This window comes from Rhyacophila brunnea, unplaced genomic scaffold (genome assembly GCF_057557595.1).
Source record: "Rhyacophila brunnea isolate RB1 unplaced genomic scaffold, BYU_Rbru_1.0 scaffold_12, whole genome shotgun sequence".
In the NCBI taxonomy this organism is placed as follows: Eukaryota; Metazoa; Arthropoda; class Insecta; order Trichoptera; family Rhyacophilidae; genus Rhyacophila; species Rhyacophila brunnea.
Genome location: NW_028232774.1, coordinates 26,922,726 through 26,950,641, shown reverse-complemented (window position 1 = coordinate 26,950,641; position 27,916 = coordinate 26,922,726). Strand labels below are relative to the sequence as shown.

The 27,916-nt window shown below is 35.1% G+C and overlaps 2 protein-coding genes across 2 annotated transcripts in view; one reads left to right on the top strand and one right to left on the bottom strand.

Moving 5' to 3' along the window:
• Nucleotides 1–27,916, top strand: part of Ndf (Nucleosome-destabilizing factor) — a 154,355-nt gene that overhangs the window by 33,731 nt on the left and 92,708 nt on the right. The gene's annotated exons all lie outside the window — the stretch shown is intronic.
• LOC147078010 (uncharacterized) lies at nt 140–26,311 on the bottom strand. The gene is made up of 5 exons (XM_085961076.1): nt 26,004–26,311; nt 11,814–13,564; nt 9,667–9,826; nt 5,714–5,854; nt 140–1,200 (listed from the first exon to the last, which is right to left on the bottom strand). Exons 2-5 carry the CDS (start codon nt 13,514–13,516, stop codon nt 379–381), a joined length of 2,826 nt encoding a protein of 941 aa, XP_085817202.1. The 5' UTR covers nt 13,517–13,564; nt 26,004–26,311; the 3' UTR covers nt 140–378.

Genomic DNA, 27,916 nt, shown 5'->3' with positions numbered 1-27,916 from the left:
AAATGATACGCTGTCAAACGCTTCAGTCACAATGCATTTTTGAAAGCAATATTAATGTTGCTTCAAGGAATTTCCTCATGGCATCATACAACAGTGAAAAAATACAATTAAAAAAATTCACAGTTTAAATATCTTATTTAAAAAAATACTGCAATGTCTTTTCGCATTGCTTGATTGAAATTGGAAAAACTGACGATAATTAAATGTACTCTGGTACACATAATCAATGTTTTTTTAAAATATATATTCAAATAGAAGTAAGTATTACTGTCATCAAAGCTTAATTGAAAATTATGCCTGTCCATCGCAGGATTTTTTGATAAAAATCTTTTCGTTGGATAGAGCATAAACCTTGAACAGCCTGGTGACCATCCTATACTACAAAGGTGTAGTCTCCGTGGTGCACTCCTTGACCGTCACCCCTGGTGAAACGCAACGGGAATGATCGGACGACGAGGAATCAGAACCTTCTGGAACTTCAATAGCCAGCAGGACTCGAGTAGGAAACGGTCCCGCTAGTATTCTAGGCTTCGGACGCAATTCGGGCAAGCTCGAGCTCTGTATCATCCGAATTGGATCAGATCTTTTGAACCCTAGTAACGGTTCTTCAGAATGCGTCGTTTGATCGATTTCTTCATCTTCTAATTTTGGAAATAGTCCTTCCATTAATTTTCTCGAGCGAGTGTTCATCTCATTATGCGGCGACGATAGCACATTTTCCAAGGCGGGTGGTAGAAAATCGTGCGGTCCGAATATAGGCATACGGAGTCTTCTTTCTTCGATGTAGTTGATATGAATACCGTCAGGCATCATCATGGGGGGAGAATCCCTTCTGGAACCGATGGATCTCTCAGTGGGGGTGTAGTACACTGACATTTTGCTTTGTTCGTCTTCGTTGGCATGTCTCATGGTGGCCAGTTTCTCGATCTTGCTCTTGATGTAGGTGTCGATGCCCTCCAGGTCGTTGGGGTCGAACACGATCGAGTCGCTCCGGCCGCAAGATCCGCTGCGGCAGTTTTCGAAGTAGAAGCTGGGCAGGTTCTCGAGGACTTTGTTGAGCGTCTGCTGCTGGTACTTGCAAGACTCGCGGATGCGCAGAACCTGGTGCGCGCTGAACTTGCGGATCTTGTTGCGCTGGAAGACATAGTTTTCGCGCACCCAGTTCAGCTGGCTCGTCGAGTAGTCGCGGACGCGTTTCACCTACGAGTAAATAAAGGAAAACATTAAAAACGTGTACTTTAATTTATGAATGTGAAAAAAAATACATGAGTAAATACTCTTTGAACCAATTGGTGCCTACACAATTACCTAACTAATTGTCTATTCTGAGTATTTATCAACACAATCAAAGTCTAGCTAGAATTTGTGAGCATGTATGAATACACATAAATAATTACTTCTGCCACTATTTTTAAAACAATAATATTGTCATATTGCAAATTGACAGTCCGACTATACCAATTGTTTTAAAAGAAAACGGTTGATAAATTATTAGATTTAACAGCCAATTTATCCATTGATAAAGTATTTTCAATGTAACGTGTTACGAGAACTTCGATATTTCTCTATCAAATACCTAATACTTGTAGATACAATATGATATGAGAAAGAGGATTGTGACGTGACATCGCAATTTAAAAGTAGATGCCAACGTTCCGACTGACATCGCAACTGAGAAATGGATGCCAATGTTTACAGATAGTAATAATATTTATATTATGTCAACAAATCATGGTAAATTCGGAAGTGCTATTATGTAAAGCAATAAAATACAATTTAAACATTAATCATGCAGAAATGTCATCAAAAGAATAAATCTTACCAGTACAAAATTATCAATGTGCGAGTACCTAATACATAGTACATCACATCTTGAACTACGCGTTTCACAAGATTTGATAAGGGACTATTACGCAAATACAAGTCAAATAATATTTACATTAAAGTGTAAATAAATAAATACACAGTAGGTATGTATTAAAACGGTTTCATTTAGAATTTGTTGTGACATCAATCTTTTATCATTGATTACTATTTGCACTTAGTACCATGTCAGTATTTACAGATAATTTATTATTAAGGAAACATACATCGAGAGTAATATTGTAATAGATACCGTATTTTTTCTTCGTAGCTACTAGCTCAGGGATTCCAAACCATTTTGGTTGGAAGAGTCCTTTAAATAATTTGTAAAATCTCGGGGCGTAGGTACTGTTTACAAACAAACTCTGTCGATGGGCTCGGGATAATACTAGGTAGGTATATGTTAAGCTTTTATCGAAATTTAGTTATTAATTATTATACACAAAACGTTCGATTGCATTGTATTACACACCTTACACAATATAATTATGCATTTAATATGTCGATATTTTGTATTTTTTTTTTTGGTGTTCACGTAAGTCTGAATTTGGAAAATACACTAAAGTTGACTAGTTCTACATTGTTCGGAATCTTTTGAAAATTTTCGCGGAACGGTTGGGAATCACTGTTCTAACTATACATAGTTATATTAACCAAATGCATTTGTATATAAATTATATTATTAGTATTATTATATTACGAATGGCAAAAACAGTTGCACCATGCTGCAGTTAGAATGCTTTTTATAGGTCACTTGTCACATTAGCGAATCAATTAATTAAACATTTTAAAATAAAATGGACATCAAGCAAGAAATAAACGAGGCATAATTTGTTTTAATAGTGTTCAGACGAAATTGCGTCTGATTTCGTCTGATCTTTATTACTGACTTCAAATTTAAAGTAAATAAAATATCCGCAAAACCGTTACTTTTTGAACGAAAGAAGTAAAATCAAAGTGTATTTACTACACAAGTTTTTATTTGCATAGGCACTTAACGACTTCGTACAGTGTGAACACATTACGCTACCTACCTAATACTCTTAGTATAAACGTATCATTTCGACATAAGAGCTAATTAGATTCTACTTTTAATTTTGTAGGAATTTAATTAACTCGAAATTGTAATACTTGCTAAATTAGCGAACAAAAACTGTGTTAAAACAAGCAATACACGATATACCTACTACACTGTGCTTTGTAAAAAGTTGCTTACCATTGCACTTTTTGTAATAACCGGTCTAATTAGGAATACATATTATATTATACTACAATACGTAGATACAGAAAGTCTTGAATGGTTCCAAAGATCAAAGGTGTGTTATAAATATATTAAAAAACGAGATAAACTTAAAGGTACATTAGTAAAACAACAGATGATAAAAGCACAGAAACGTACAGGCGTGTATAAATAAATATGCTTTATTTTTAGTCTTTTTTCAAAATGGCCAACGCAAAGGCATGCCGTATGGCCGATTTGAAGATATTTCACACCTAATCAGGTGCTATTTTCGCATAGCGCGTTCCACGTGACCACCTCGCCTCATCTCGGCGGAGATGAGAACCAATGACGTAGCTGGTAAACAATAACCCCGCCGGAGTAAGTGTTGATATTACAATAATGATTAGCGTATTTACGACTTATACAGTGGTGAAAATAGCAAGCCGAGATAATGACTGCATGCGACGACATTTTGACAATTGAAATAATAAGAGTTGGTAGTTTGGCACCGCGGTCCATCAAATGTGAATGACAATAATAGCAGTGCCAGGGAAAGTTGATTGGCGCCCCGTAATCGACACGTAAACAAGACAACTTGCATATTGTCACTTCTTTCACGAGTGATGTACGATAATCTTGTCAAGCTGCTAAAAGAAGAAGAAACAATGCACCGGTATGACGTTAATTGAGTTTTATGTGTGGAATAATAATAAAATAAAACTTTCTTTTAGTTCATTGAGTAAATTCATTTTCTGTTAATGTGAAGCTTACTGTACACAAACTAATTCAATATCAGCTAGCAATATCAGAAGCAAAATTAAAAATTTTAGTAGTAATTTGATATTAAATAAAATTGAAATATATGTAACTATTAATAAAAAAATCCCAAATAAGTTAATACAATTTAGCTTTCCCACTCCACACGCAACCAATGTCAGTAAATTTTACATTCGTTTGTTCTGTAAATCGTATGTCATTAAAAAAACCTTTTAAGAATGTTTATTTATTGAAAATACATAAATTGGTTTGTTTCACCTTGAAGCACCTCAGATAAATGTATTGTATGCGTGATTGGTACCAGAGTCGGTGGCTTAGTGGTAAGAGCCCCCCCACTTAGTTATCGAACGGCGTGTGTTTGAATCCCGCTAGAAGGTTGGTTTAACAATATTTAAAAAAAAATACAAAAAATTTCGAGTTTCTTAAAGTAGGTAACTAAATAAATACTACTGTAGTGATGTGCTACTGTAGTGATGTGAATAGATACTGGCGACAGAAGTAACTACTCGTGAATTTTCGAACTAACAGGAACAACTTATATGAAAGTATGATAAGCAGTGTAATCATCGTTTCAGGTGTCTATGGGATGGTATTTTTCAATGTGTCATGTCAGTACGTTCTTCTTTCTGCTGTAGATAATATACGACATGGGTTGATCTTGAATAGCCAATACATAAATGTTTGATTTAATAATGGGTGTGCTAGTGCAGTGAAAAAAATGTTCCAACGATAGATAAAATGTTTTAAAACAATCAGAGCCCATTTTAAAAACTAGGCTTAATTTTATTGTGCTGTAAATACAGCAAAATACGATAATAAATTAAACATCAGTGCGTCCTTATTCGCCTATAGAATATTAGTTTCGGGGTGGCAATAAACCGACACTGGTACCAGTATAATAAAAATATATTCGATCGTCAATAATTTGGTGGCAACGATTCGTTTTGAACAAAGTCCAATACTATTATTTTAATGTATACATTTTTACAGTATTTTGCGCTTGCCTAATCAATTCAATCAAAATTGATTATACTGGGACTGTCACCGCAATGCGAGTCATTTCCGCTTGGCTGACAAATGATTTAGCAAACAAAAATATCAACACGACAATTTGTCTAAAGAATCTGACAATATTCTTCAAAATACTTAATGCAAAATTTTTAATATCATACCACAACATAGTGTATAGACTTATAGAGTATATTATACCAGTGATCAATACATAAAATTGAACTCTTAATAGAGGATCGCAAACTCTGCAAATTATCTACATTTAGGACATTTCCAAATGTTTTGATTTCGACATGATTTATTTTGACTACGAGTACCTACCTACAATTTCATCTGCATTCTAGAAACAAAAATCCCTTATTCAATACAATATGCTAAATTTGTTCATAAAGGGATTAAATTTAATACACTCATTTGATCGAAACTTGATTGTAGACTGCAGTGAAATAAAACGCATTTATTTACGAGATTTCACTACTTTATGATAGGCGTGTTGGTAGACGTTCAATCTGTATCGCGTCAGTTCAATCCGTGATTGCGATCCACAATGAGCAGATCGATGAACTGAATCGCAAAATATCCGAATTATAACCATTGCAGGTTGGCTTTGAGTGATCGTTGTTGTTATCAAATACATACACTGATATATTTTCGCGAATTTTATTTAATTAAAAGATTCAGAATTTTTGTCTTATATAAATGGCATTTTTAATATCACGAAAACGTCTGCCTATGTTTAATAGTATCGACTAATTATTATGCATCATTTTGGCTGTTAGGTACTTCAATAAAAAGTCTAGTGTCAATGGTTTAGTAAAACGGATAAGTCTTCTCCCTTACCTGGTCGTAGTACTGGTCCCGTAGCGCCGTGAGGTGGTTTGTGCCGATGTCTCTGATCTCCCGCAGGTGCTTCGACTGGCTGGAGTAACTACTCTGGATCCAGTCGACCTGCTGGGTGCAGTTGTCGCGGATGCGGTGCACCTGTGTAAAAAAGAACAACCAAAATCAATTAAAATGTCACACATTGACTAATTATATTATTATATAATCTGAAAAGTAAAAGCGCCCTCGCAAATGACCCTGCGCACACACCTGGTTTGAAATCACGTTTCCATTTACTACGGTTATAAAGATATTCATTGCACTTTTGAACGCACCGGTTGATTTTATCCACTGCATTATGTTATTATTGATTCAATGTTCGTTTAACAATAACCATTGAAGAATCCAATAACTGTATACAATAAGCCAACGTCATTTACTTATTACTTGGATAAAGCATCTGAAAAATAAAAGCGTCCCCGTGAACGAACTCCACTAAAAATCTCGCCCTGCTTGAAACTTGATGTATGGATGAGGTAAAGATTTCACTATCTACATACATTCGCATTCATATCTTTAAAGCATTTGTCATATCCTGATAATACATATACTTACACGTAAATATTGCCACATACAATATAAATAATGAATTGTAGTGGTTGAAAAATGAATTATATATAATAATATATGCATATTGCAACTGTGCATCCATGTCTTTGACCTATTCTGCTGACATGTCTACTTAAATATTGCTTTTTCCATGTACATAAAGCGTAGTATAAATCAATGACCGAAAATAAATCTATCATATCGACGCAAGTTTTCAATGTCACGTACATTTTATGCCTCTGAAATCGATAAGGTAGGTCGTCTCCATTTGCGTTATGTAATATTGTTTCATAAACTACGTGTCAATGTGAAACAAAACATCAACATTATTTATTCTAGTTTCGGCTTACTTAGAGACAGTAAAACGTTTTCGTTGAAATGTAGATTAACATCTTTGACATTGTTCAACAAAGCTGGACAGTTTTATCGTTCAATTTAAAATCTAAAAGTAACTAGACTGATAAAAACAGCGAACAATAATTATTTTAAAACAGAGTTTGCGGTTGATATTTATTTTGCCTTGTGTGTAGTGCAATATAACATAACGAGCGCATCGAATTTCTTAACAAAGTCACAATATGCATTTTCTGCTTTATTACTTATATTATACTTCCATTGGTCTCAAATCGAATTTAATTTCCATATATATTACCCAGATAATTATATTGTATCGAATTTCCTTCGCAAAGAAATCAGCTTCTATTTAGTCGCAAAAACGATATTTGTACGCATCATTCAATCATGTATTCAATGCGCGCTCTGACAGCATCCCAGCTTCCGGATATTCCGTGTGCGTGGGGGTGGGGGTGGGGGTGGAGATAACGCGGCATGATAAAAAAAAACGAAAAACGATTGGGTAGTAAGAAAAGAAAAATCTCTCAACTTTTCCGTTTATTTTTGACTTGGATCGACATGCGGTTCCATTAATTTTGAGTTCCAGATCGCTACTGGAATACTAACCGGATCCTTGTCGCAGAAGAATATCAATGAATATCTTTGGGTTGTTTTGAAGTTGTGCACCTAGTTTGAAACCTCGCGTAAAAAGATTTTATGTATATTATTATATTATATCAACACGAATATGGTATCAATAATTCAATATATAATTCCATGTTAAAATCTTATGCAATAGAGTAATAGACAGATAAAAGTATCAATCATTTAAAATTTATGATTCAGTTTTTTTAATTACCACTAATAATTATTATCACTTAGACGGCAAATGAAAACAAAGTGAGAAATCGCAGTGAAATTGGACAATTTTATTGTTTCGACTGTGTAATGTAGTTTGTGCGAACTGTTTTTTTTCCGGAAAGTATGTATTTCTGTAATTTCACTCGAGGTCACTTTCGTGAGAACTCACATGAATGCAAAAAAATATACAAGAATAGTGCTCGTGAAATTCCAACAAACATACCCACATTGTGTTAAACCTACGCTTATTTTTTTCATCGAATTTTCAAAGCAGTTTTTATCTCTTTATTTTTTTAACACTTGAAACATTCGCATCGTTAGGTGAAAATGATTGTAACGGTGTGTGAGTACGATTTTTTTCCCATACCATTTTATAAATACGTCGGCATTTCGTCTTGCGTGATAGAAAAGAGTTAAATGCCACCCTTATTGTAAGTGCCAGGGGGCGTACGATAATATCAAGTTTCGCCCCCATTTCCAAGTCGTTATTTAAAATCAAATGCCGGTATATAGTCTCGCGCTAATTTTGATGAAGAAATTTAACAATGTTTTCAACAAGCGTTCGTCTAAACTAGTATTCCGCCGTGTCCTTGGTAATATCCCCTACTTCTCTTGGCATTTAAAAACTTATTATGTACAGTTAAGTTAGTATCTATAAAAAACATTATTCTTTGTAAATAATACAAAACTTATACTCGTAAATAAAAAAAATTATGATTCAGAGGAAAATCATTTACTCATTACCGAGAATATTTAATTTAGAGTTTTGATATGTAGTATGTAAGTATATTCTGCATATTATATTTGAAACTAGGGCGTCCGAAAATGTTTGACCTGGTTATTCTAGTTTCTTGCACATACTCAGTTACTAATCCGGTTATCTAATCAAGAAAGTGCTCTGTAAAGTGTAAACATCGATTCTGTTCAATAATTTACTTGCATACTAGCTTTCTACTTTGGAAAAGTTAGGTTAAGTTTTGCTACTTAGGCAACCTTGGGTGGAGATGAATGCCAAACTTACATAACAAACAGGTGAAAATTATAGTTGGAAAACTATCATACGCTCGGGCCATTTACTTAACTGACAGCCAGCTCGAGCACAAAGAAAATTTTCCGGCGCAAAGCAAATTTGATAATAATAATGTTTCCCCGGCAAATGTCATCATGCCGCTATCGACCGGCACTGCGGTACAAGAAATACGTATTTCGTTACATAGGTAGTAGCACCACTACTTTATGACGCCGAAACACTTTTTATGTCGGTTTCGAATTAAGCCAATATATTTTTTTCTCATACAAGCCAGCGACTTGTTCGGCCGGCTGAAAATTGGCTGAGAGTGTAATTGATACGAGCTATTTATCAAAAGCATACTAGACGTTCTTTTCAACGTAGCTAGCAGACAAGTAAACTGAAACTTGGTTCCATTTACTTTGCCTTGAAACTTGTACTCTACACTTTGACCAGTGGGACAAGATTTTAAATTTATTACATACACTTACATATTATTAAACACGTGATCAGCAGTCGCTAAAGAGAAATCTCGATTGCTTCTACAATTATTATCTAATATTCTAATACAATTAAATCTGATACTTTCTGACATCAATGATAAACCAAATAACTGAACGATATTTTATGTACATATGTATACTTACATATTTAAGTTTGACAATTGTATTCTTAAACAAAATTGAATGGTTACTGGATACGTACAAAATAGCTGTTTTAGTATTGATCTGCCAAGTTTTATATCCACAATGTCATAACAAAACACTAAGGACGATTGTCAGAGTGTGCACCTTTGAAATCGCGGATTTTAATCCTGTGTTATAGAAATACATAATATTATTATGTCGTATTTTCATCGTGTGTTTGCATCAAGAGCGTTAACCATTAAGAAAGAAAACTGCCCAAGATTCACGCCAATTATTAGAGCAAATGATATAAAAAAAGTTACGTACGGGCATATCATCAAAATTTTATCTCAAAATGATCACCACTTTGAAAACTTGGTAGTAATGTTATGATATAAGCGAGAGGTATAATGTCAGGGAAGGCTTTCAAAGGGGGACACAATCAGAAACAGTACCAAAACATTAATGACGTGCAGTGTACCGACACGGTTTTCAATGTAGTCATATACCTATTTAATGTTATTTTTCCTCACCTGCATGGCATAATTCTCCCTGAGCTTCTCCAGCTGTTGGCTCTTGTACTGTTCGATGTTGTCCAGCATGGCGGATATTTGCTTGGCCCGCTTGGGCGCGTCTTTGTCAGCGTGACGGCAACACAGGCAGCAACTGCAGCACTTGTCGATGATGCCCAGCCTGGAAATTGCACGACGTTCAATTGCCGTTTCATTCTTTGCTTAGGCCGCCGCGGCCAGCCCAGATTCTGCAGCATTTAAACGATTATCTATTTTATGTTCGGTATACCTAAATACGGGTTCTGTCTATTAATATTCAACTTCACCACATATTACTTATATTTTTAACATATAATAACGGTTAATGCGCATCCCGGTAACGTTCGCACACATGAATTCATAGGCACCTACGTCCTATTCCTTCCACCAAAATACATAGTTGATAAACCGTCATATAGGTATATGACATTTTCAACCCAGCCGGGAGTTCAACTGACAACTAGACTAATACTAATTAGAAGTCATAATTAGGCATATGTCAGATTATTCTTAGTTCTGAATTGTTACCACATCTGTATCAATATTTTTTTCGGTATCAGTTCACAATGTCCATGTAAAATAATCAGATAGGTCTCGATCGTTATTAAATTAGAGAAAGTACTACGTGTTGTTGTATTTTTTACCTACAATGTCTTCGTTCTATGATGAATAATTTACAGTTAAAAAAATATCATGTTTAAACCTTGATTTCGAATAATTCAAATACAATAAACCTCGTTCGATACAATAATTATTACTTATGTGTGAGTTTGTTACTTGTGTGTGGATCGTGTATGAGCGTGAAAAAAATATTCAGAATGTTCAATATTTACACTATTTCTTATTTTTAAACATATAAGATACATGTTATATTGTTCTATTTATATATTGACAGGTGTCTTTTTGACTACATTTCTATTGTTTTATTATACTCATTCGCATTCTTTCTTTCTATCATTGTAAAATGTGTACAGCAAATATGGCGTATTTAAAATGCTTTTTGTTTGTATTATGGAAACATGCTTGATCGACGTTGAAAATAATGTAATATCAAACTGAAACTAAAATACCATTGTACTTATAACGACCGTTTACGTCGTAATACTCGAGTCACCTATATTTTTTTGCATTTTTAAAAACAACCCCGCGATATCGTCATGTAAATAATTATTTGCGTTTTTTTTAAACGAACGGGCACGCGATAAAATTAGTACACGACATCTACCGCCATTGAAAACGCGCCCGTGAAAACTTCATGGAACGGCACCCAAAGGAATTGCCAGAGCATGATTTAAATTCACACATTTTGCTGGATAACAATATGGTGTCGGACCAGTAATATTTCGCAAAGAAAGGCAATATTTAACGGAGATCGTGTGATTTTCTAATCGCTATCATGTCTGGCACTTTTCAATAAAGATTGGTTATCTCTGGTGGATTATCATACGGCGCATGATCTCGGGGTTATCCAGAAAAAAAATCAATTTCACTGCTATCACTACCGGCGATAAGAGTCACTATGCCATCTTTTTTTGGTATTTAGGCTGTCACCACGTGTTTCCCTTTTTGCTCCGGAACGCAGTGTGACAGTCAAATACAAAAATATAACAACAATCGTGAAATGACCACGAGATATGCATTTAAAAACGTTATTTTACCCAGGACAATTGATATGTTTGATACTGATCTTTTTGTATATAATATTGTGTGGTACAATAGCTATGCGTGGTATAAATATTGATTCAAACCAAAGTGTCGTGCATCTTATCTTATTTCTGACGAGTTTTATACTATCGAATCAGTTGAACATTATTATACTGAATATATGTTTTTTTTAAGAGGTTCAGAGTCTATTGGTATCCATGATATTTTATAAAACGTGATTTGCTCGGTTGGGTTTGGATGGGTGAGGTTTATCAGCCGATCCTCGCGATGTTCCTACTAAAATTTCCACCCCTTCGACTCAATTATAAATTGGAATTTCATTAACTATCTCTTTCCCACATTACATAGCCCTTATAAGTAATTATTACGAAAATTTCATGTGGTGAATACCTAGTGATAGTCGCAATTTTATAAACGAAAACAATCTTAATTATGATAGATAACTCACTAATAAATTAACTTACTTATCTACCACATATCGCAGGAATTGTATCAGGAGAGTCATCCCGAGGAAAGCCGCTGCACACGCGACACCAAACAGCAAGCTGTCAATTTTGATTTCATACATTGTTATTGGATCGATGTTCAATATAACTTCGGTGGTCACATTCGCTGAAGGATTGGAGGCGTAGCACATATAACTTCCACAGTCTTCTCGTGTCACATTTTGGATGAATAGTGTCCCGTTTCCGAGCACTTGGATGCGCGATCGGCGGTTTTCTAAATCGTTGAGCCTGTCATCGTGCGCGGTTGGATGTTTGCTGAACAAGTCGGGAATCGAAGTATCGGGATTCCAGTGGAAAACTTGCCTCAGCGGCGTCACCCACGTGACGGACGGTGCTGGGTTCCCGGCGTACTTACATTCTAACAGTGCGTTCGATTTCAATACGTAGTAGGAAAGCGGAGTTTTGTGAACTATTCGAGGACCGGTGCAGTTGAGGTATTGCAATATAGGTAACATATCATTGGGATAAGTGTGCGGGCCGCAGCTCAATTCTGATTTCAAGATGTGCTGTCTTTTCTCTGCCCAATTGGCAAACCATACCATTCGGCAATCGCAGGCCCATGCGTTTACACCCATGTGAAGTTCTTTCAAGTGTTCTAATTTCATCAGTGTCTTTGGTAATGATGTCAACGCATTGCCGCTGATGTCAAGTTTCTCTAGCGTCGCTACCTCGAGGAAAACTGCCGGTTCGATTTCTCTCAGGCGTTTGTTGTTTCTCAATATGAGCGATTTTAGATTCTTCAATCCCTTGAAATCCGTATCCACAAGTATCTCAACATTAGTTTGCTCGAGGTAAATTGTTTCTATGAGAACATTACGTTTGAACATTCCCGGTTCTAATCTAGACATTTGATTATCGCCCAAGTTGAGCCACCTGAGAGCTGTCAGTCCATGAAACATATCAAACAAAAAATATTTGACTGGATTTCCTTTCAAATTTAAGTACCGCAACTCATCCAATGAATCGAACAACCCTTTCGGTATGACAGACAGTTTATTATTTGACAGGTCTAATTTCCTAAGGTATTTGAGATCTTCTAACGCATTCGGCAACACCTTGTCCAGGTGGTTGTCGTTAAGTAGGAGCGTATCGAGAGCCCTATTGGTCCTATTGAAGTGGTTCATAAAAGTCATAATAGTATTATGAGAGAGATCCAATATTCGTAGATTCTTCAGAGGTGCAAATACTTGGAAGGGTATCGCATATAAAAGGTTGTGCGATACGTAGAGTTCCTCTAGCGCCTCCATTCCTTTGAAAAGGTTCCTCGGGATATCCTTTATTTTATTAACAGTAAAGTTCAACAATTTAAGACTATTTAACGATTGGAAGATGTCCGGCATATTGCCGGCAATTTGGTTCCTACTTAAATCTAATTGCTCCATTTCGGAGAGTCCCCGAAACGTGTCGGGGACGATGGACACCATTCCGGCATCCGACCAAGTGAAAGCCTTGATCGGCACATCACTCTTCGGGATGGAGGCGCGCGTCAGGATGCCGATGGCCAGTCCCGTGCAGGTCGGGCGGGCGGGCTCTACGCAGGAGCAGCCCGCGGGGCAAGCGGCCACAGATTGGCCTGTGGCCGACAGGCCTGGCCCGCCGGAGCATGCCGCCAGTAATGTGACGAGCAGAAGCGTGCGCACACCCTCACGGTGTCGGTTCATTTTGGCAGCTCACCGCGCATGGTTCGCTACGGACCGCAAGGCGGCTACCTGTCAAAAAAGAAAACATCAACTTAAAAATCACAGATAACAATATTAATATCGATTATTTATTTTGTATCGTACCCGGTAATTATCGCTTTGGCATCTTATAATATCTAGTAACATAATATAATATGTAGGTATATCTTTCTGTTTGCTTTAGTTATCAATAGGGAACTTCTAGATTCTAGATACTTTATATTTGTATGGTAACCGAGTAAAATATTTTTAAACATGTAGGTAGGTACAGCATAGATATTAAAATATAGGCACAGCACATAATTAATGCCTCAGCCTATCAAGGAGCGCAAAATAGGAAGATAAGAAAAAATCATACTGTCTTGCATAGTAGGTACTTATGACATATTGTTTCTCAACCGTATTCTAACTCATGTTCGTTAGTTTCGATATATTATTATGTAATATCACGTATGAGAATACCACTACTGCTTATTGTGTAGACTTACGTCCAATTCAAAGCGTTTTAGTGTTGTTTATATCGTCGTTGTTTCAAGGGGTTTAACTTGTAGCTTTGGTGAAATTATTCACTGGCAGTGTAATATTTCTAAGGATTTTCTACCCCATTATGTTTAAAGACAAAGCATCGCTACGTGACATTACTGCTAAAAAAAAATAGCGATAGCAAGATGGCTAAGCTACTGGTTTACGCGACCAGTTCGTATTTCGTTGCCAATATACCTACCTACTTTGTACTTCGCATAAAACGCTATTCCCCTTGTGTAACTTCGAGTAGGTACGTATTCAATGTGTGAAATGATTTTTTGCCTATTTCCGATTATTCACTCTTCTCTCGATAACAGTCGTCTGACTACGAGTGGCGTCACGTAATGTTTTTTTCAGATCGATGAGTTCTATACACGCCTTTAACAATGTTTACGGTTTTGTAATATACCTGCTTAAACATTAAAATATACCTATATATTTAAAAAAATAATTTCGCAGGCGTGTTTCCTTTGTTCCTATGTGAGAACGATATCATGGAGATTGTATTAAAACTGAAAAATTCAAGTGTGCAAATTAATGTCAAAATATATTTTCTACGTATTATTTGTGCAACTCATTCACGATACTTATAGTGTAATCAAATATAGCTTTGGGTCGCGACATTGGCGTGATCATTGGTACTATTTGCGGACGACAGTTGTTTATGATATTTTTTTTACAATAAACAATAGTAAATTATTATACATATTACAATGAATATTATCTTATACTTAATATGTTGGGTAATTTACATGAAATACTTAATCGTTTAAAACTTGGTATAGAAACATGGATGCTGAAAAACCGAGAGATATGATGGTGGAGGATTATGCTCCGAATTCCATGTGGCCCAAGCGCACGAATGCTTCGATTCCAACAATCCATAGAAGCTGGAAGTCACCTGACGAAGTGAAGAATCTTTCTGAAGTGACAGAATAAATTACACCATGGGCTTTCCTACCAATGGCCCTCGGAGTATACGAAGAAAAATGGCAGAAGGCCGTCAAGGGTAACAGCTGTTTCAGTCAATGAAGGGCGCTACCATAAGGACTAAGAAGAAGAAGTAATTTACGATTGTATTCAGAGTTATTTGTACGGATTGTAAATTGAATATAAAATGCAACTCCACGAATTAAGTAATTCTCTTGTCCATACGTTACTTTCTGATGTAAAAATAAATCTTGCAACAATCGTTGAGTGTGTAGAATGCTTTCGAAATCGCTGGATTCAAAAGCGGAGCGTACTTGTCTAATCCGCATCGCCTTGTCCGATACATTCGCTGCGCAATCCGAAATAGCTTTCACAGCCGGCAAAGGCAAACATGACGACGGCGGGACGGATTGTTTGCACGGTGAGTTGTGACGACGGGGAAACAGGTTCACAGCCGGGACGCGGGTTCGTCAACCTTTCGGCCGCCGAGGCAGGAGGAAAGCCGGGAGTTTCCTGTCAAACTGCGCAACTTTCTACCTGTATCATCTACGCCATTATCGCGCCGGACAGGATAGCTACTGCATTAATTATTGTATCAGACTCTTCGTTGTCAAGTCAGACATCTCAACGGTCAGTTACCTAGTCTAATTCTTTGAGACAGTATTCCCGTTACAATCTTGAGATTTATCGAATGCGTCGACGACTACACGTTATCTATGTCACAAATTTCTTTATATGAAATTATTATTCGTTTATTGATTTACAGCACTGACGGCCGTCAGTGTTAAGCTTTTAATCGAGACACAGAACTCCGAAGATACTCAACTCAATCATGTAATTTTAACTATTCGCCGATAGAGCTTTAACAGTGATTTTTTAAATTTATATCAATGGGGGGGGGGGTATTATGAAATTTGTATTTCGTTTATTGATTTTCTATTATACTCATTTCCGTCGTTAACGTCCTGCGGGTTAATGATCTGATATTTAATTTATAAATCTCTCAAGTAACACAAACGTCCATAATCAACTCAAATAAACCCGTATAATTAGTATAGTACTTTTCGTATTGTGCGATTTGGCCATTAAGTACTTATAGTGAGATATATTTCTCTTTGAGAGAATACTTAAAAAATGTAAAGTAAAATACGGGTATGGGATACACACGGGTAATAAGTTCATTTTTGGCACCCGGAAACATTCAAAGAACAAATTGCTGCCGAAAAATTAAGTCAGATAGGTTCTGGGTAAGTGCCGGGTGCTCAACGAAACTTGGTATGTACTGGGGGGTTTGTGAACGAACAATTCTATGATCAATGTTCGGAGCAGTGTATAAGAGCAAACCCCCTGTGTAATGGGGGATGCACATGCAATCGGTGTAGTGCCATGGATGTATGTAAACCTAGGTATATTATATTATGTAGGGGGTTTTCTTCTTTTAGGTATATTTATCCGGCGATTGTATGAGTAGATAATATAATAATAACATATTAGGTATGTATTACAGGAGTCATTGTCACTATCTTCAGTTCTGTAATAACACTAATAACATTAACGTAAATTTATTAATAATATAATTTATCCACAAAGTCAAAACAAAATTCTCGCCATGTTATTATACGCACACGTAGTTATTGTCATATATTCCATTTTCCGAGGCGGAAATAATTCAGCAGTCGTTCACGTAACTGACAGGCACTCGCGATCCGTCTATCTTTGTTTTTCACTGGTCCACCCCACCTTATATAATATAAATATAGTTAGACATCAGCATGTTTAGGCATTACAGACTAACTTACAGTAATATTGTACGAAACGTATGCAAAAGAATCGTTTGCCCGTGGATATTTTTATATGTAAAAAAGCCTTTCAGACTGACAGTAGTAATCATGCAGATTAGTATGGTAATTTCCAGTCCAGTGAGTATGCACAGCGGATTTAATTGATCTCGATTCGCGAAATATCCAAATTGTAAAAGTACCAAATATATTACATCAATACGAACATTAGATAATACGTTTCGAATCTGCTTTTTATATAACTGCGTAGTTCCGTAATAATTTAGTGCATACTATTATAAATAATAATTTATAACAAACCTATAATTATCTAAAAGTATTGAACGATGCTTTGTATTATTAGGTGGATAGGTTATGGACTCAATCTAAGTAGGTATGTATATTATATAACAATTTTGGCAGGTAGTCGATACACGTATTTATGAGGTACAGTGTAATGTAATATAATTATGCCGCACTATGCATGTGGATAGATTGAGAAAACTCATTGTCAGTAAAACATACAAATTTGTGAATTAAGTAGGTACACGGATTATTTTAAATTCACGAAAACGTACCTTGATTTATTCCACAGTGTAATTATTGGACTATTGATATTATATAAGAACCTGATATTGTAAAACACATATTTGTTAGCTTTAAATAAAATTATTCTAGTAAGAATTGTGTTTAACTATCGCTATCTATACCAAAGTGTGCATGTCATGTCACTTTTCATGGACTACTGGATATCAATTAGAAATTAGACACTTTAGTGTCCAAGACTTGTCTTGTCATTTATAAATTACACTTCGATCGCATAATAAACACTGACACTTGTATTGTATTTGAAAGTTTTCACTCAATATTAAATTTAATACACGTCTTGTGCATTTACATAAATGACATGTTTCTGATATGTATGTAGGTACATAATAATATGATTATGCGTAATGTTAGTCATCTTGAGAACCACTACTTGGCACTTTTCCAAGATGCTGTCATAACGAGCATCATCATAAATTATTACAGAATTCAAACAGAACGTAAGCGATCCTAAAACAATGTTTACTAATTTACTTCATTGTTTGTAAGCATTTTAGAGCAGTTAAAGATTATTAATAAAAAAAAATTCAATCATTGCCTTTTGTATTTCAACAGTGTTTTGCTTTCGTTTCTGTGTTGACTACCACTTACGGCACGTTTTGCATTAATTTTTTGCGATGACTATATTATTTGCAATCAAAATGGTAATCGAACAATTAGTTTCACTTAATGTTATATTGATGAACTGTTTTAGCTACTGTTTCCAGTTAGTACCGAAGTGCTAATACTTTGGAAAGTCGTGTTTGACAGTTTTGCGTTATGTATTGTTCAGAAGCTGCTAAAATAAGACTCGGGACTATTATGCCAACATCCACAAACGATGTACCTACTTACCCACCCGATACATCCATAACAGAACATTCAGAAATATGCGGCGTATAACCATTGACTTATAACTTATAACGCAGTTGCGTATTATAACTGAATATCTGTAAACAAACAATATTTTGATGAAACAGAATTACAGTTTGTTTAGTTTTTGTGCATGATTCAATAACAGGTGTGGCAATATTATCTCAGTTTTGCAGAGTCCGGATCCACTTATTAGTCATGCTTTCAACACAACGTTTAAGTTTTGTCACGTCATTTTATTACCAAATTTAGCACTTTGAATCGACACGTAGTTTTTCAGCAAGTCATTACTTAAATACCAGAAAAAGATACCTCTGCAACCTTCCACTTTTGAAGGTGCGTGTATTATTTTATCAGTATTCGCTATCATTCTATATTATTTAGAAAGCATAAAAAATTTGAAAACAACCGAGTACTAATTCTACATTACTTCTAGTCTGAGTTGGATATTATTGACATAGAAAACAATTTAATGGTGGAGTCTGAATTTATAAAATGAGCAATTCATTTGTAACTAGCTTATAGATTTACTAAATTGATTTTATTCATCCGTAAATCAAATCGCAAAAAAATAATTGAATTCTAATTTATTATTACCACTAATTAAACTAATCAGCGATGCTTGAAACTTCAAGAGTCTTTTTTGTCGATTAAATATTGTTTACAATATAATAAAACTGTATTACAATGTGTTGGTCAACATGCAATATTTCCGCAATGATATTAATAGCCGATTGCAGTTAGCAATTCGCATGTGGCGCAACCTGTTGGCAGATTTACCAGGCACGCCGTGATTTTCATATTACGGTGCCTAACGGATCAGTTGAGTGGCGAGTCTTTGATTGTTCGCGCTCTGATTGACGCATCGTCGTTAGCCAAGAAATAATGAGCGGTCATCCCGAATGGTTGTCTTGCATCGCATGTGCTCCGCCGCTTTCGCTTTCCACGGGCGGCCATGTCCTATTGTATTATTTTATTACATTATGAAACTCATTGAATTGGTGGTGCATCGTTTACATTCTTGCAGTCATAGATCCGTGCTAGATGTTATTGGATTCGATTGACACGAGTCAAGAACGGTGACCCGATTTTTCGAGGCCTAAACTAATAATTTTCAGTGGGTGTGATTAGAATTATACAGAGCAATACACAACTAGAAAAGATTGACAGATTGAGTGCCCAATGCCCATAAATGGCACAGGAGATGCTACTTCACATTACAGAGGGATAAGTAATTCTATCAGACAAGTTTTAATGCTTGAATTACCACTTACGCGCGCGCACACAATTGCCATGTTAAGCTGTTGCTAAGACATTGCCATGTAAAGCATACGCTTTACCATTGCTCACGTAGGTGCTAAATCTAAACACAACTGTTTGAATAGCTTATATGCAATCCAATGATTGTGCCATTCTCATTTTATAGCCAAAAACTGTAAAATTGTATTGAAAGGTGCATGCATCATTATGTAAATAAAATAAACAAATGTATAAATTCTGTATGATAAGCAAAAATGTGAAGCAGGTAATGTGTTCCAAATATTTTCACGAATACTTTATTCTATAAGTCACGCATGAATAGCCAACTATTCATTTATATTATTATAAACGTCTGATTTGAACATTATTGAAATACTTAAGTATTTAAAGAGAAATAATGCGGGGCGGTGTATTTTGTAAATTGACTGACAATGATTCGACTTCGGAAGCGGTTGAGCTCAAAGGGAAATATGATAATTAATCTGGTATTTGGTCAGTTTGGATCTCAGAAATTGACGGAAAAATATCATAACCTAGAACTTCGTGTTCGAGTAGTGGAAAATTTTTCTTTTTTTTAAAATTTAGATTTGGGCTGTCTTTCTTACATAAATGTCCAATTATTTCAATTACTTAGCTGTAATTGATATAATTGGACATTTATGTAAATTACCAGACAGTGCACCTACAACGCGCTTGATTATAAAGCGACCTGAAAGGTTAATGAAAATTGAAAATCCTGTCAAAATAGAAAAATCTGATACCTTGTTGTGTAGATAAGAGACATCACATTGTGTGGCCAAGTGCTTTATTGCGTGAATGTTATTAGCCTAAAAGCCGTGTTAAAAATACTTATCGATCTTCTTTATCGCGCAATTACTCGACTGTTGCTAATGTACTTTACTTGTGATTATCTACCAAGCATACTGTGGCTGATACACGTAAGTAAGTATTTTCATAGAATAAACTCCCCATTTACGGGTTATTTAAAATCTCCCAGCATTAAATAATAGGGAAACGTGACTAGGATTGTTTAATGCGGATTTATTATTATTACGTAACTCTAGACGCGCTTTGTGTACAATTTATTTCAATTTCAGTATGTATAGGTAGGCATTATTCGAAAGATTATATTTCTGTGCCAGAGGATATCCGTTTACGCGTTTATGGGGACTCACGCGATCTTTTGTGTTTCATTGAGCTAATCATATTTCGTACACACGACAATAATTAGGCACCTAGCCTGTAATAATATTATATTCTAATTAAAGTCTAGTACATACCTACATACACCCGCCCGCAAGGAAATAAACAACGTATAAAACCGTTTACGAACATTTGTACAAAATGTTTTTATACAGATACCAATATTTTATTTTGTTTTCTTGTGCGGATGGGCTGACAAAAAAGTGGACATGTTTGCTTGGTTTTTTTGTTATTTAGTTAGACTGTCCAAACTACATTTAATTTATTTGCAGGATATTCGTTTCAAGCACATGTGCAAATGTAAACAAAACCTGCTTCTTATAATAATTATTATATACCTACAAGTAGGTACATCGTACATGGTTTTTTGGATTGTTTAGCTTTTCATACATACTTAGGTGCCAAGTATAATAACAGATTGGTATTGTGTATTTCAATTTTGTCCTTTGTATTCATTATGTTTACACTCATGTTAATTTAATCCACCCCAAGCAAATAACTATACAGTGTACAAAATGGCCCCATATCCTAAAATGGGCCCCCGGCCAGGATCTTTGGCGGGCCCCCGTACCTATCGCTAAGTTTAATGGCATGTGTGACACATAACAGAAGCGTTTTCAAAATTGTGTTAGAGGTAAAAGTAAGGCCTTTTTTAGGGATTTTTGTAGTTTTAATACACCTACTTGAATTATATTTAGTTGTCAAGTATCAACACAAAACAATCAAAATGCATCTAACGACCTCATTTTTTAAATGTAAAATTATCTCTCGTGAAATAGCGCCTTTTTTACCTACTATTAGAGCAAATCTGTGTGATCAAAAGTGTGTTTTTCTTAAATATCTGATTGACCCGCCACGCCGGGCCCCCTCTGAGCTCGGGCCCCTAGACTAGAGCCCTGTCAGTCCCCCCCCTTGTGGGGCCATGGTGTACAATATATACATGTACCTACAACAATCCTAAGCTGAATGAATTATGCCGTACTGTAATAGTGTAATACACTTTACTTGGCTAAGTGGAGAAAATAAGCATTGTACGTAAAATATATTATGAGCTTGTAAAAAACTTGTTTTCGCCAAAATTACGCGAAGCCCACCAAATGCAATCATCTAATAAGGATTGCTTACTAGTTAAAGTATGAATTTTAACTCTACTATGATGCATGCCTGTGGATATCAATAATAATTGTGAAATGTTAAAAAAATGTTAAGATATTATAGGTACTTACATAATTTAACCAATAAGTCAAGCGACAAAATAATAATTATTAATACTTTTATGCACACGAAAGTTAGATATCAGAATGACATGTTGTTTTGTTGTCTTATGCTGGGTCCACACTGGCAACATGTCGCGCGACAACCTCATTAAATTTTACGATAATGATCATACTTATCGTAAAATTTAACGAGGTTGTCGCGCGACATGTTGCCAGTGTGATCCTGATGCCGGGTCCACACCGAAAACATGTCGCGCGACAACTCGTTAAATTTTACGATAAGCATGATAATTATCGTAAAATTTCTTAAGCAATTATGATAATTATCGTAAAATTTAACGAGTTGTCGCGCGACTTGTTGCCGGTGTGGCCGCACTTTGACATTATACGTGTTGACAGTATAAAGAATCTTGATACATGTCATATTATGCAGTGGGCAAACACTGTACAATATTACATAAAATGATATTTGGAACATTTTTTTGTTTATAATAATATTAATATTATATCTGTAACCATGGCAGAGGGTAAATAATGGCTTTTTTGTAATCACAATATAAAGTTGACGTGTCCGATATTGAGTGTTGCAATTTTCAAAGACGATACTAATTATTCATACTTGTAATAATAACATGTTGAAACCGTTGGCAGTATACTGGTTAATTATCTATGTATACATACATCATTGGAAAAAAATACAAAGGTATTGAAACGATGACATTGTAAATTTTAATAGTTAAGATACAGCTTGGTTTCAAGATAAAGCAATTTCCCACAATTTATACAATATTACAAAACGTCCTCGCGACGGGACCTACACGCACATATTGTGTGCACGTAAAGGGTAAACATTACGGTTTTTTTATAATACATAATACAAATGGTAAGTTTTCATTGAAAATGTAAATCGTCATCTACACGCAAGGGTGTGCGCGTAAAAGATAAATATTACGGTTTTTTATAACACATAATATAAATGGTAAGTTTTCATTGAACATGTGAATATTGTAAATCGTCGTTTCCGCTGCGATACAGAAGGTATAATATAATAGACTTCTACTGTTTGGGGTAAATTAACAGCTTTAGCAGTCGTTGCCTAATCTGCTCACTGAGGATCGTTGTCTTCTTAAGCTGTTCCTAGTCTATCGATCCTTCCTCAGTTGTCATTGGACTCAACTGATTATATACTGCTGAATATCCTGTCCCATTCTCGAGTTTATCAGTACATTGTACGGTTGTGCGCGTGATGCATCGTTTAGCCCGGTCGCATACAGAATCGTTTTGACTGCGAATCATAATCAGCCGGCAATGTTGCAACTCTTCCGCGCTCACAGCCAGGACAGTGAGGTCACGCCGCTAACGGAAACGAACGAAGAAGGCTATTCATGGAACATGTTGCTATTCTACCTATGGGCCCATACCGAGTGAAATTTGTTACATGCAACAAGCAGATGTTTTTTTAACCAAAAAAAAGCGGCCGTACATTAAATTAGACGAGGCTTATGTTACCAATCTACCAGTATTTCGATCAATACGATACGATGTCCCTTCTATTTTTTTATGAGAATATCTTTAAAACTGAATACAATTATTATTTTTGTACAATAAACAGTTTGGTGAATAATACATATAGATTAATAATACAAAATAGAATGATAACAATGATACCGGATTGTAATTAGGGCTATTAGGAGACCCAATTAAATATGCGTGGGTTTCCCATTCAAATTGAGATCACTCGTCGATTTTATTAATAATTACTGACTTGCAATAATGTAGGTACCTATACTATACATACATAGTATACACCCACATTATATTGCTTTTACGATTTAGAATTTCTAAATTAGATGATTGTACACGTCCGAAATTAACTGTATACTTAGTGGAATTTAAATTTCAGAAATATAGTGTATTTTTGTCGGTTTTAAATAATTCTCATAGGTAATCGGACGGAATTATGCAATTATATATTGGGGAATCTGAGATATTTATTTATTTATGTACTACTTGTTCAAGTCTGTATGAAATATTTCCACAGTATTTTAACATGTTTAATTTTGACTTACCTGTTCAAATTTGCGAGGTTACAATAAATTTAGTAAGACGTTGGTAGTGAAAGTAAGTAAGACGTACAAATACCACTTCTTTCAGTGGATTACAAGATAACTAGGCATAGCTAATTTGTTTATTATGGTACTTAGTTATGTTATCATCAACAGTGTTTACATCGTGCCTACCGTATCGGTTTGTCTCACTATTTATCCCCCCCCCCTTGTAATATCAAAATAGGAACTATCCATAATATTTAATTGCATGGTTCTTTCTACCTTTGATTCTAAATAACTGTGTACTAATATTCCTTTTTAATGTGGAGACTATCCAAATATGGGTACTTTAAGTCGTTAATAATACGTTGGAATGGTCAATAATTGTATGTCATGTTGAAAATGTACATTTACGTAAGTATCTCCTTTTACTACCTAATTACAAGTATTTCACGTCAAACCATTGCTGCTTATCGAAGTTGCCTTGTTCGCGGACAAGTGCGGAGAAACAGGCAGGTGTCCACAGCTGTTTTGAATTGACATGCTGACGTACTTAATAATGTAATATTATATACCTATATAAACGACAAAAAAAAGTTATGATACCACAGACCAGATTCCCTGTAGGTATGATACTACAACATTTATATGCGTTGAATTATATAATTTGAAAAGACCTTGAAGATTTTTGTAATACCTACCTATACATATTTTTTTCAAAGACTCCACACAATAAAATAAGACGAAGAATGTCAAAATATACATACGCACCATTTTGACTGAAGATTAACTTGTTTTCAAAAAGCTTACTCGCAACCAGTGTGTGGTGTGCTGACAGCTGTTTCGGGGTGCGAAGCTGTCACGAGAGTGAACCTTGGTTCTATCTAAAATTCTAAAACAACTTGTACCACGCATACGCCAATTCAACTGCCAGGTTCGGTTCATTTTAAAAATAATATGATGATAGGTTTACATAATAAAACCTAATTTAATCCAGAACGCAGGTGTTTCATTATGGGGGTGGTTCGTATTGTGATCTAATTGGAAATGAAAATTATATAATAGAAATAGAGAATAACTTAATTTATTTAGTGATGCAGTATTCTGGTTTACCATGTACCTACCATGGCAAGTATAATATTATCATTATGTAAGTATTTTTATTAGGTAATTGTGTTTTTGGGGCGGTCCGGATCCTCGAGACTGTCCCCAAGTGCCTACGTGATAAAACGTACAGCCATCATTGTCAGAGTTTCATAAAACCATTCAACACTAAATCGATTATATTAATATAACGTTGTTTCCCGCCAAAGGTCAATGTAAACAGCACTGGGCAACGCATGATTATTTACATAGGTACTCCAATTTAATCTATTTTATTGTCATTTATCTCTGGGTCTAATTAAAAAAATTACGATTATACATGGAAAATTATATAAAACGTTTATCGTACATTCAATTTGAAAATAGAAGCAAACATTAAAAATATTTTCTTACCGGAGAATATTATTATTATTGATTCACTCCAAAATTAAAATTTTTGTCATTTTTCTTTTCCGTGTAAAATATTTAGGTATTATATTTATTCCGTAATAACCAGCATACAATTATTATTAAAATTAGTTTTATGTAAAAGATTGTGTTGAAACCGCATGTTATTTTCATGACCTATTGTAACGAATGTCGTTCTGACGTTGCCCGCTGTGACTAACGAAATATTTTCAGACAATTTTTGCGAAACCCAGATAATAATCGCTTTAAACCAGATCAAAATTATAACCGAAAATGTTTTTTTTTATTATGTAAGAAGCATTTGGCTAGTTTTGAGCACTGTTTTGCTTGTAAATTCGCCACGTTATGAGTATTTTGACAGTTACCTTGACTGATAGAGAATGCAACAGCATTCTTTATTGCTTTTGCAAATAACATTCATGACTTTTCGTGTGAAGATATTAATATAATCTTGACGCGATGACGCCCAGCTATAATAAAGAAACACTTATAATGGCGATGTGTACTGTTGATATATTCATTCATTCTTTCAACATACCTAAACGGTTTGCAGCGTTGAATTCCTTTTACCGTGTAAATACAAAAGGAATCCATTTTTACAACAGATGCAGGTAAGGTTCGGAACGATCTTGTAAATTAAACTTTACACACTAATCTGAAACGCTATAAATCACTGTTCACTAACATTAATCACTTCACTTATCGAATAAATCCGTTATCGCAATTATTGTGGCGATTGGAGCTGCGTTTTAGTAACACAAATTTGTTGTTGGCGTTTTCGGCATATTACTCACATAACGCGACATGCGCGCGCGTCCGTGTTTCTGAACGAAATATCCGCGATGTAAATGTTGCCATAGTGGTGGCTAAATCTTTCCCGTTCGGGAGACGTGCAACAACGAAATGCGCCATAGATTTTTTTAATAATAACCATCATTGTACTATTTTACTTGCGATTTGAGGAATGAACTCTTTAGCTATTGATTGCTAGTAGGCTTTGTCTGTCAGTATCCTATGTGCACGCCTTCAAAAAATTTAATACTGATTACAAACATCATGGGAAAAATTAATTAACAAGATCCGTGATCTTAATTTGTGAATTTCATGGCATGTTATTCAACTTATTAGTATTTGTAATGATTGGTATTACGATTTCGATACTTACTATGAAAAGGCTATTGAATGGTGTCCAGGGTTATAATAATATAGTCATATTGAATAATAATAAATAAGAAAAAACACGATATTACTTGACATAAAATGGCCCGGTTTCATCCGTTCAGACATTGTCAACTGTGTGTAAATTAACATAACCATATAATTCTGATCTTTATTAAATTTAATTATGTTTGTAAGTACTACATTATAATATGTTATTTTAATTAAAACTGTTTGTACGTAAATCGTTTGCACTATTTCAAAGATATTATAATTATTTCCACTAAAGATGTACCTAATTTTGACACTAAAACAATTTCGTAATTTTAATTGATTTCGAAGTAAATATTTGCGATGAACTCGGGAATATTTTCGCACCTGGCAAGTCAGAGTCTGGTTTCGGTCGGGCAGCTCAGCTGTACAACGGAAATAACCGAACGACGCCGAGCGGTTGGACGATGCCATTGCTAGTTTGAGGGGTGTTTTATTTGCCCGTTTGTAGTATCAGCTGTGCCGTGGCGGAAGACTACTAGCGCAGCCATTTTGTACAATATCGTATAAATGTGAATTAATAATTTAATTTTGTTTACTATTATTTTCATGTAGGCACTGGTACATTTACTTTATGCTGCACAAGAGCTACAACGTTCATAGTTGGCGGATTAATAATACTTATAATATATTATTTTTGCTATTATTGTAGGCATAGGAAAAAAGAAGCTGTGTAAAAATATATAGATAGGTATTTATAGGTACCTACTTAACCGGATATCATCTCATAATAATATCTGGAATCTTTTTCATGCCATACTTTACATATAAAAAAAACTTGTAAATAGAATAAATGATATTTTCAAATGATTATCGGATAAATTTAATAATACCTACAAAGATGTTGAAGAAAACTTGGGTAATAGGTACCTACCTACCTATATTACCTATATGTATATCTTATCTAGAACAATTTAATCGAGTATTCTGCGTTATATGCCATAGTCATAATATTAAATAAATCAATTCAATCTGATTGCTGAAATTTTATAAAAATCTACTTCATCACCAGCCTGGATTAATCCACTGGTAGATGAATTGATCTCCAAGCTGATTCCATTATCTGCTCTTCGTCCGCGTTGCGCTGTCAGTCCATCGTTACCAACATAGCATTTTATAGCCAGATCTAGCATTTTTAATATAGGTACATCTAGCTTTCAAACTTTCTGGCGTATGGCGTTAATTCTAGCGCAAACAGCTTATAGCTTCTCATAAAAAGCTAGAATACAACAGGCTGACCTA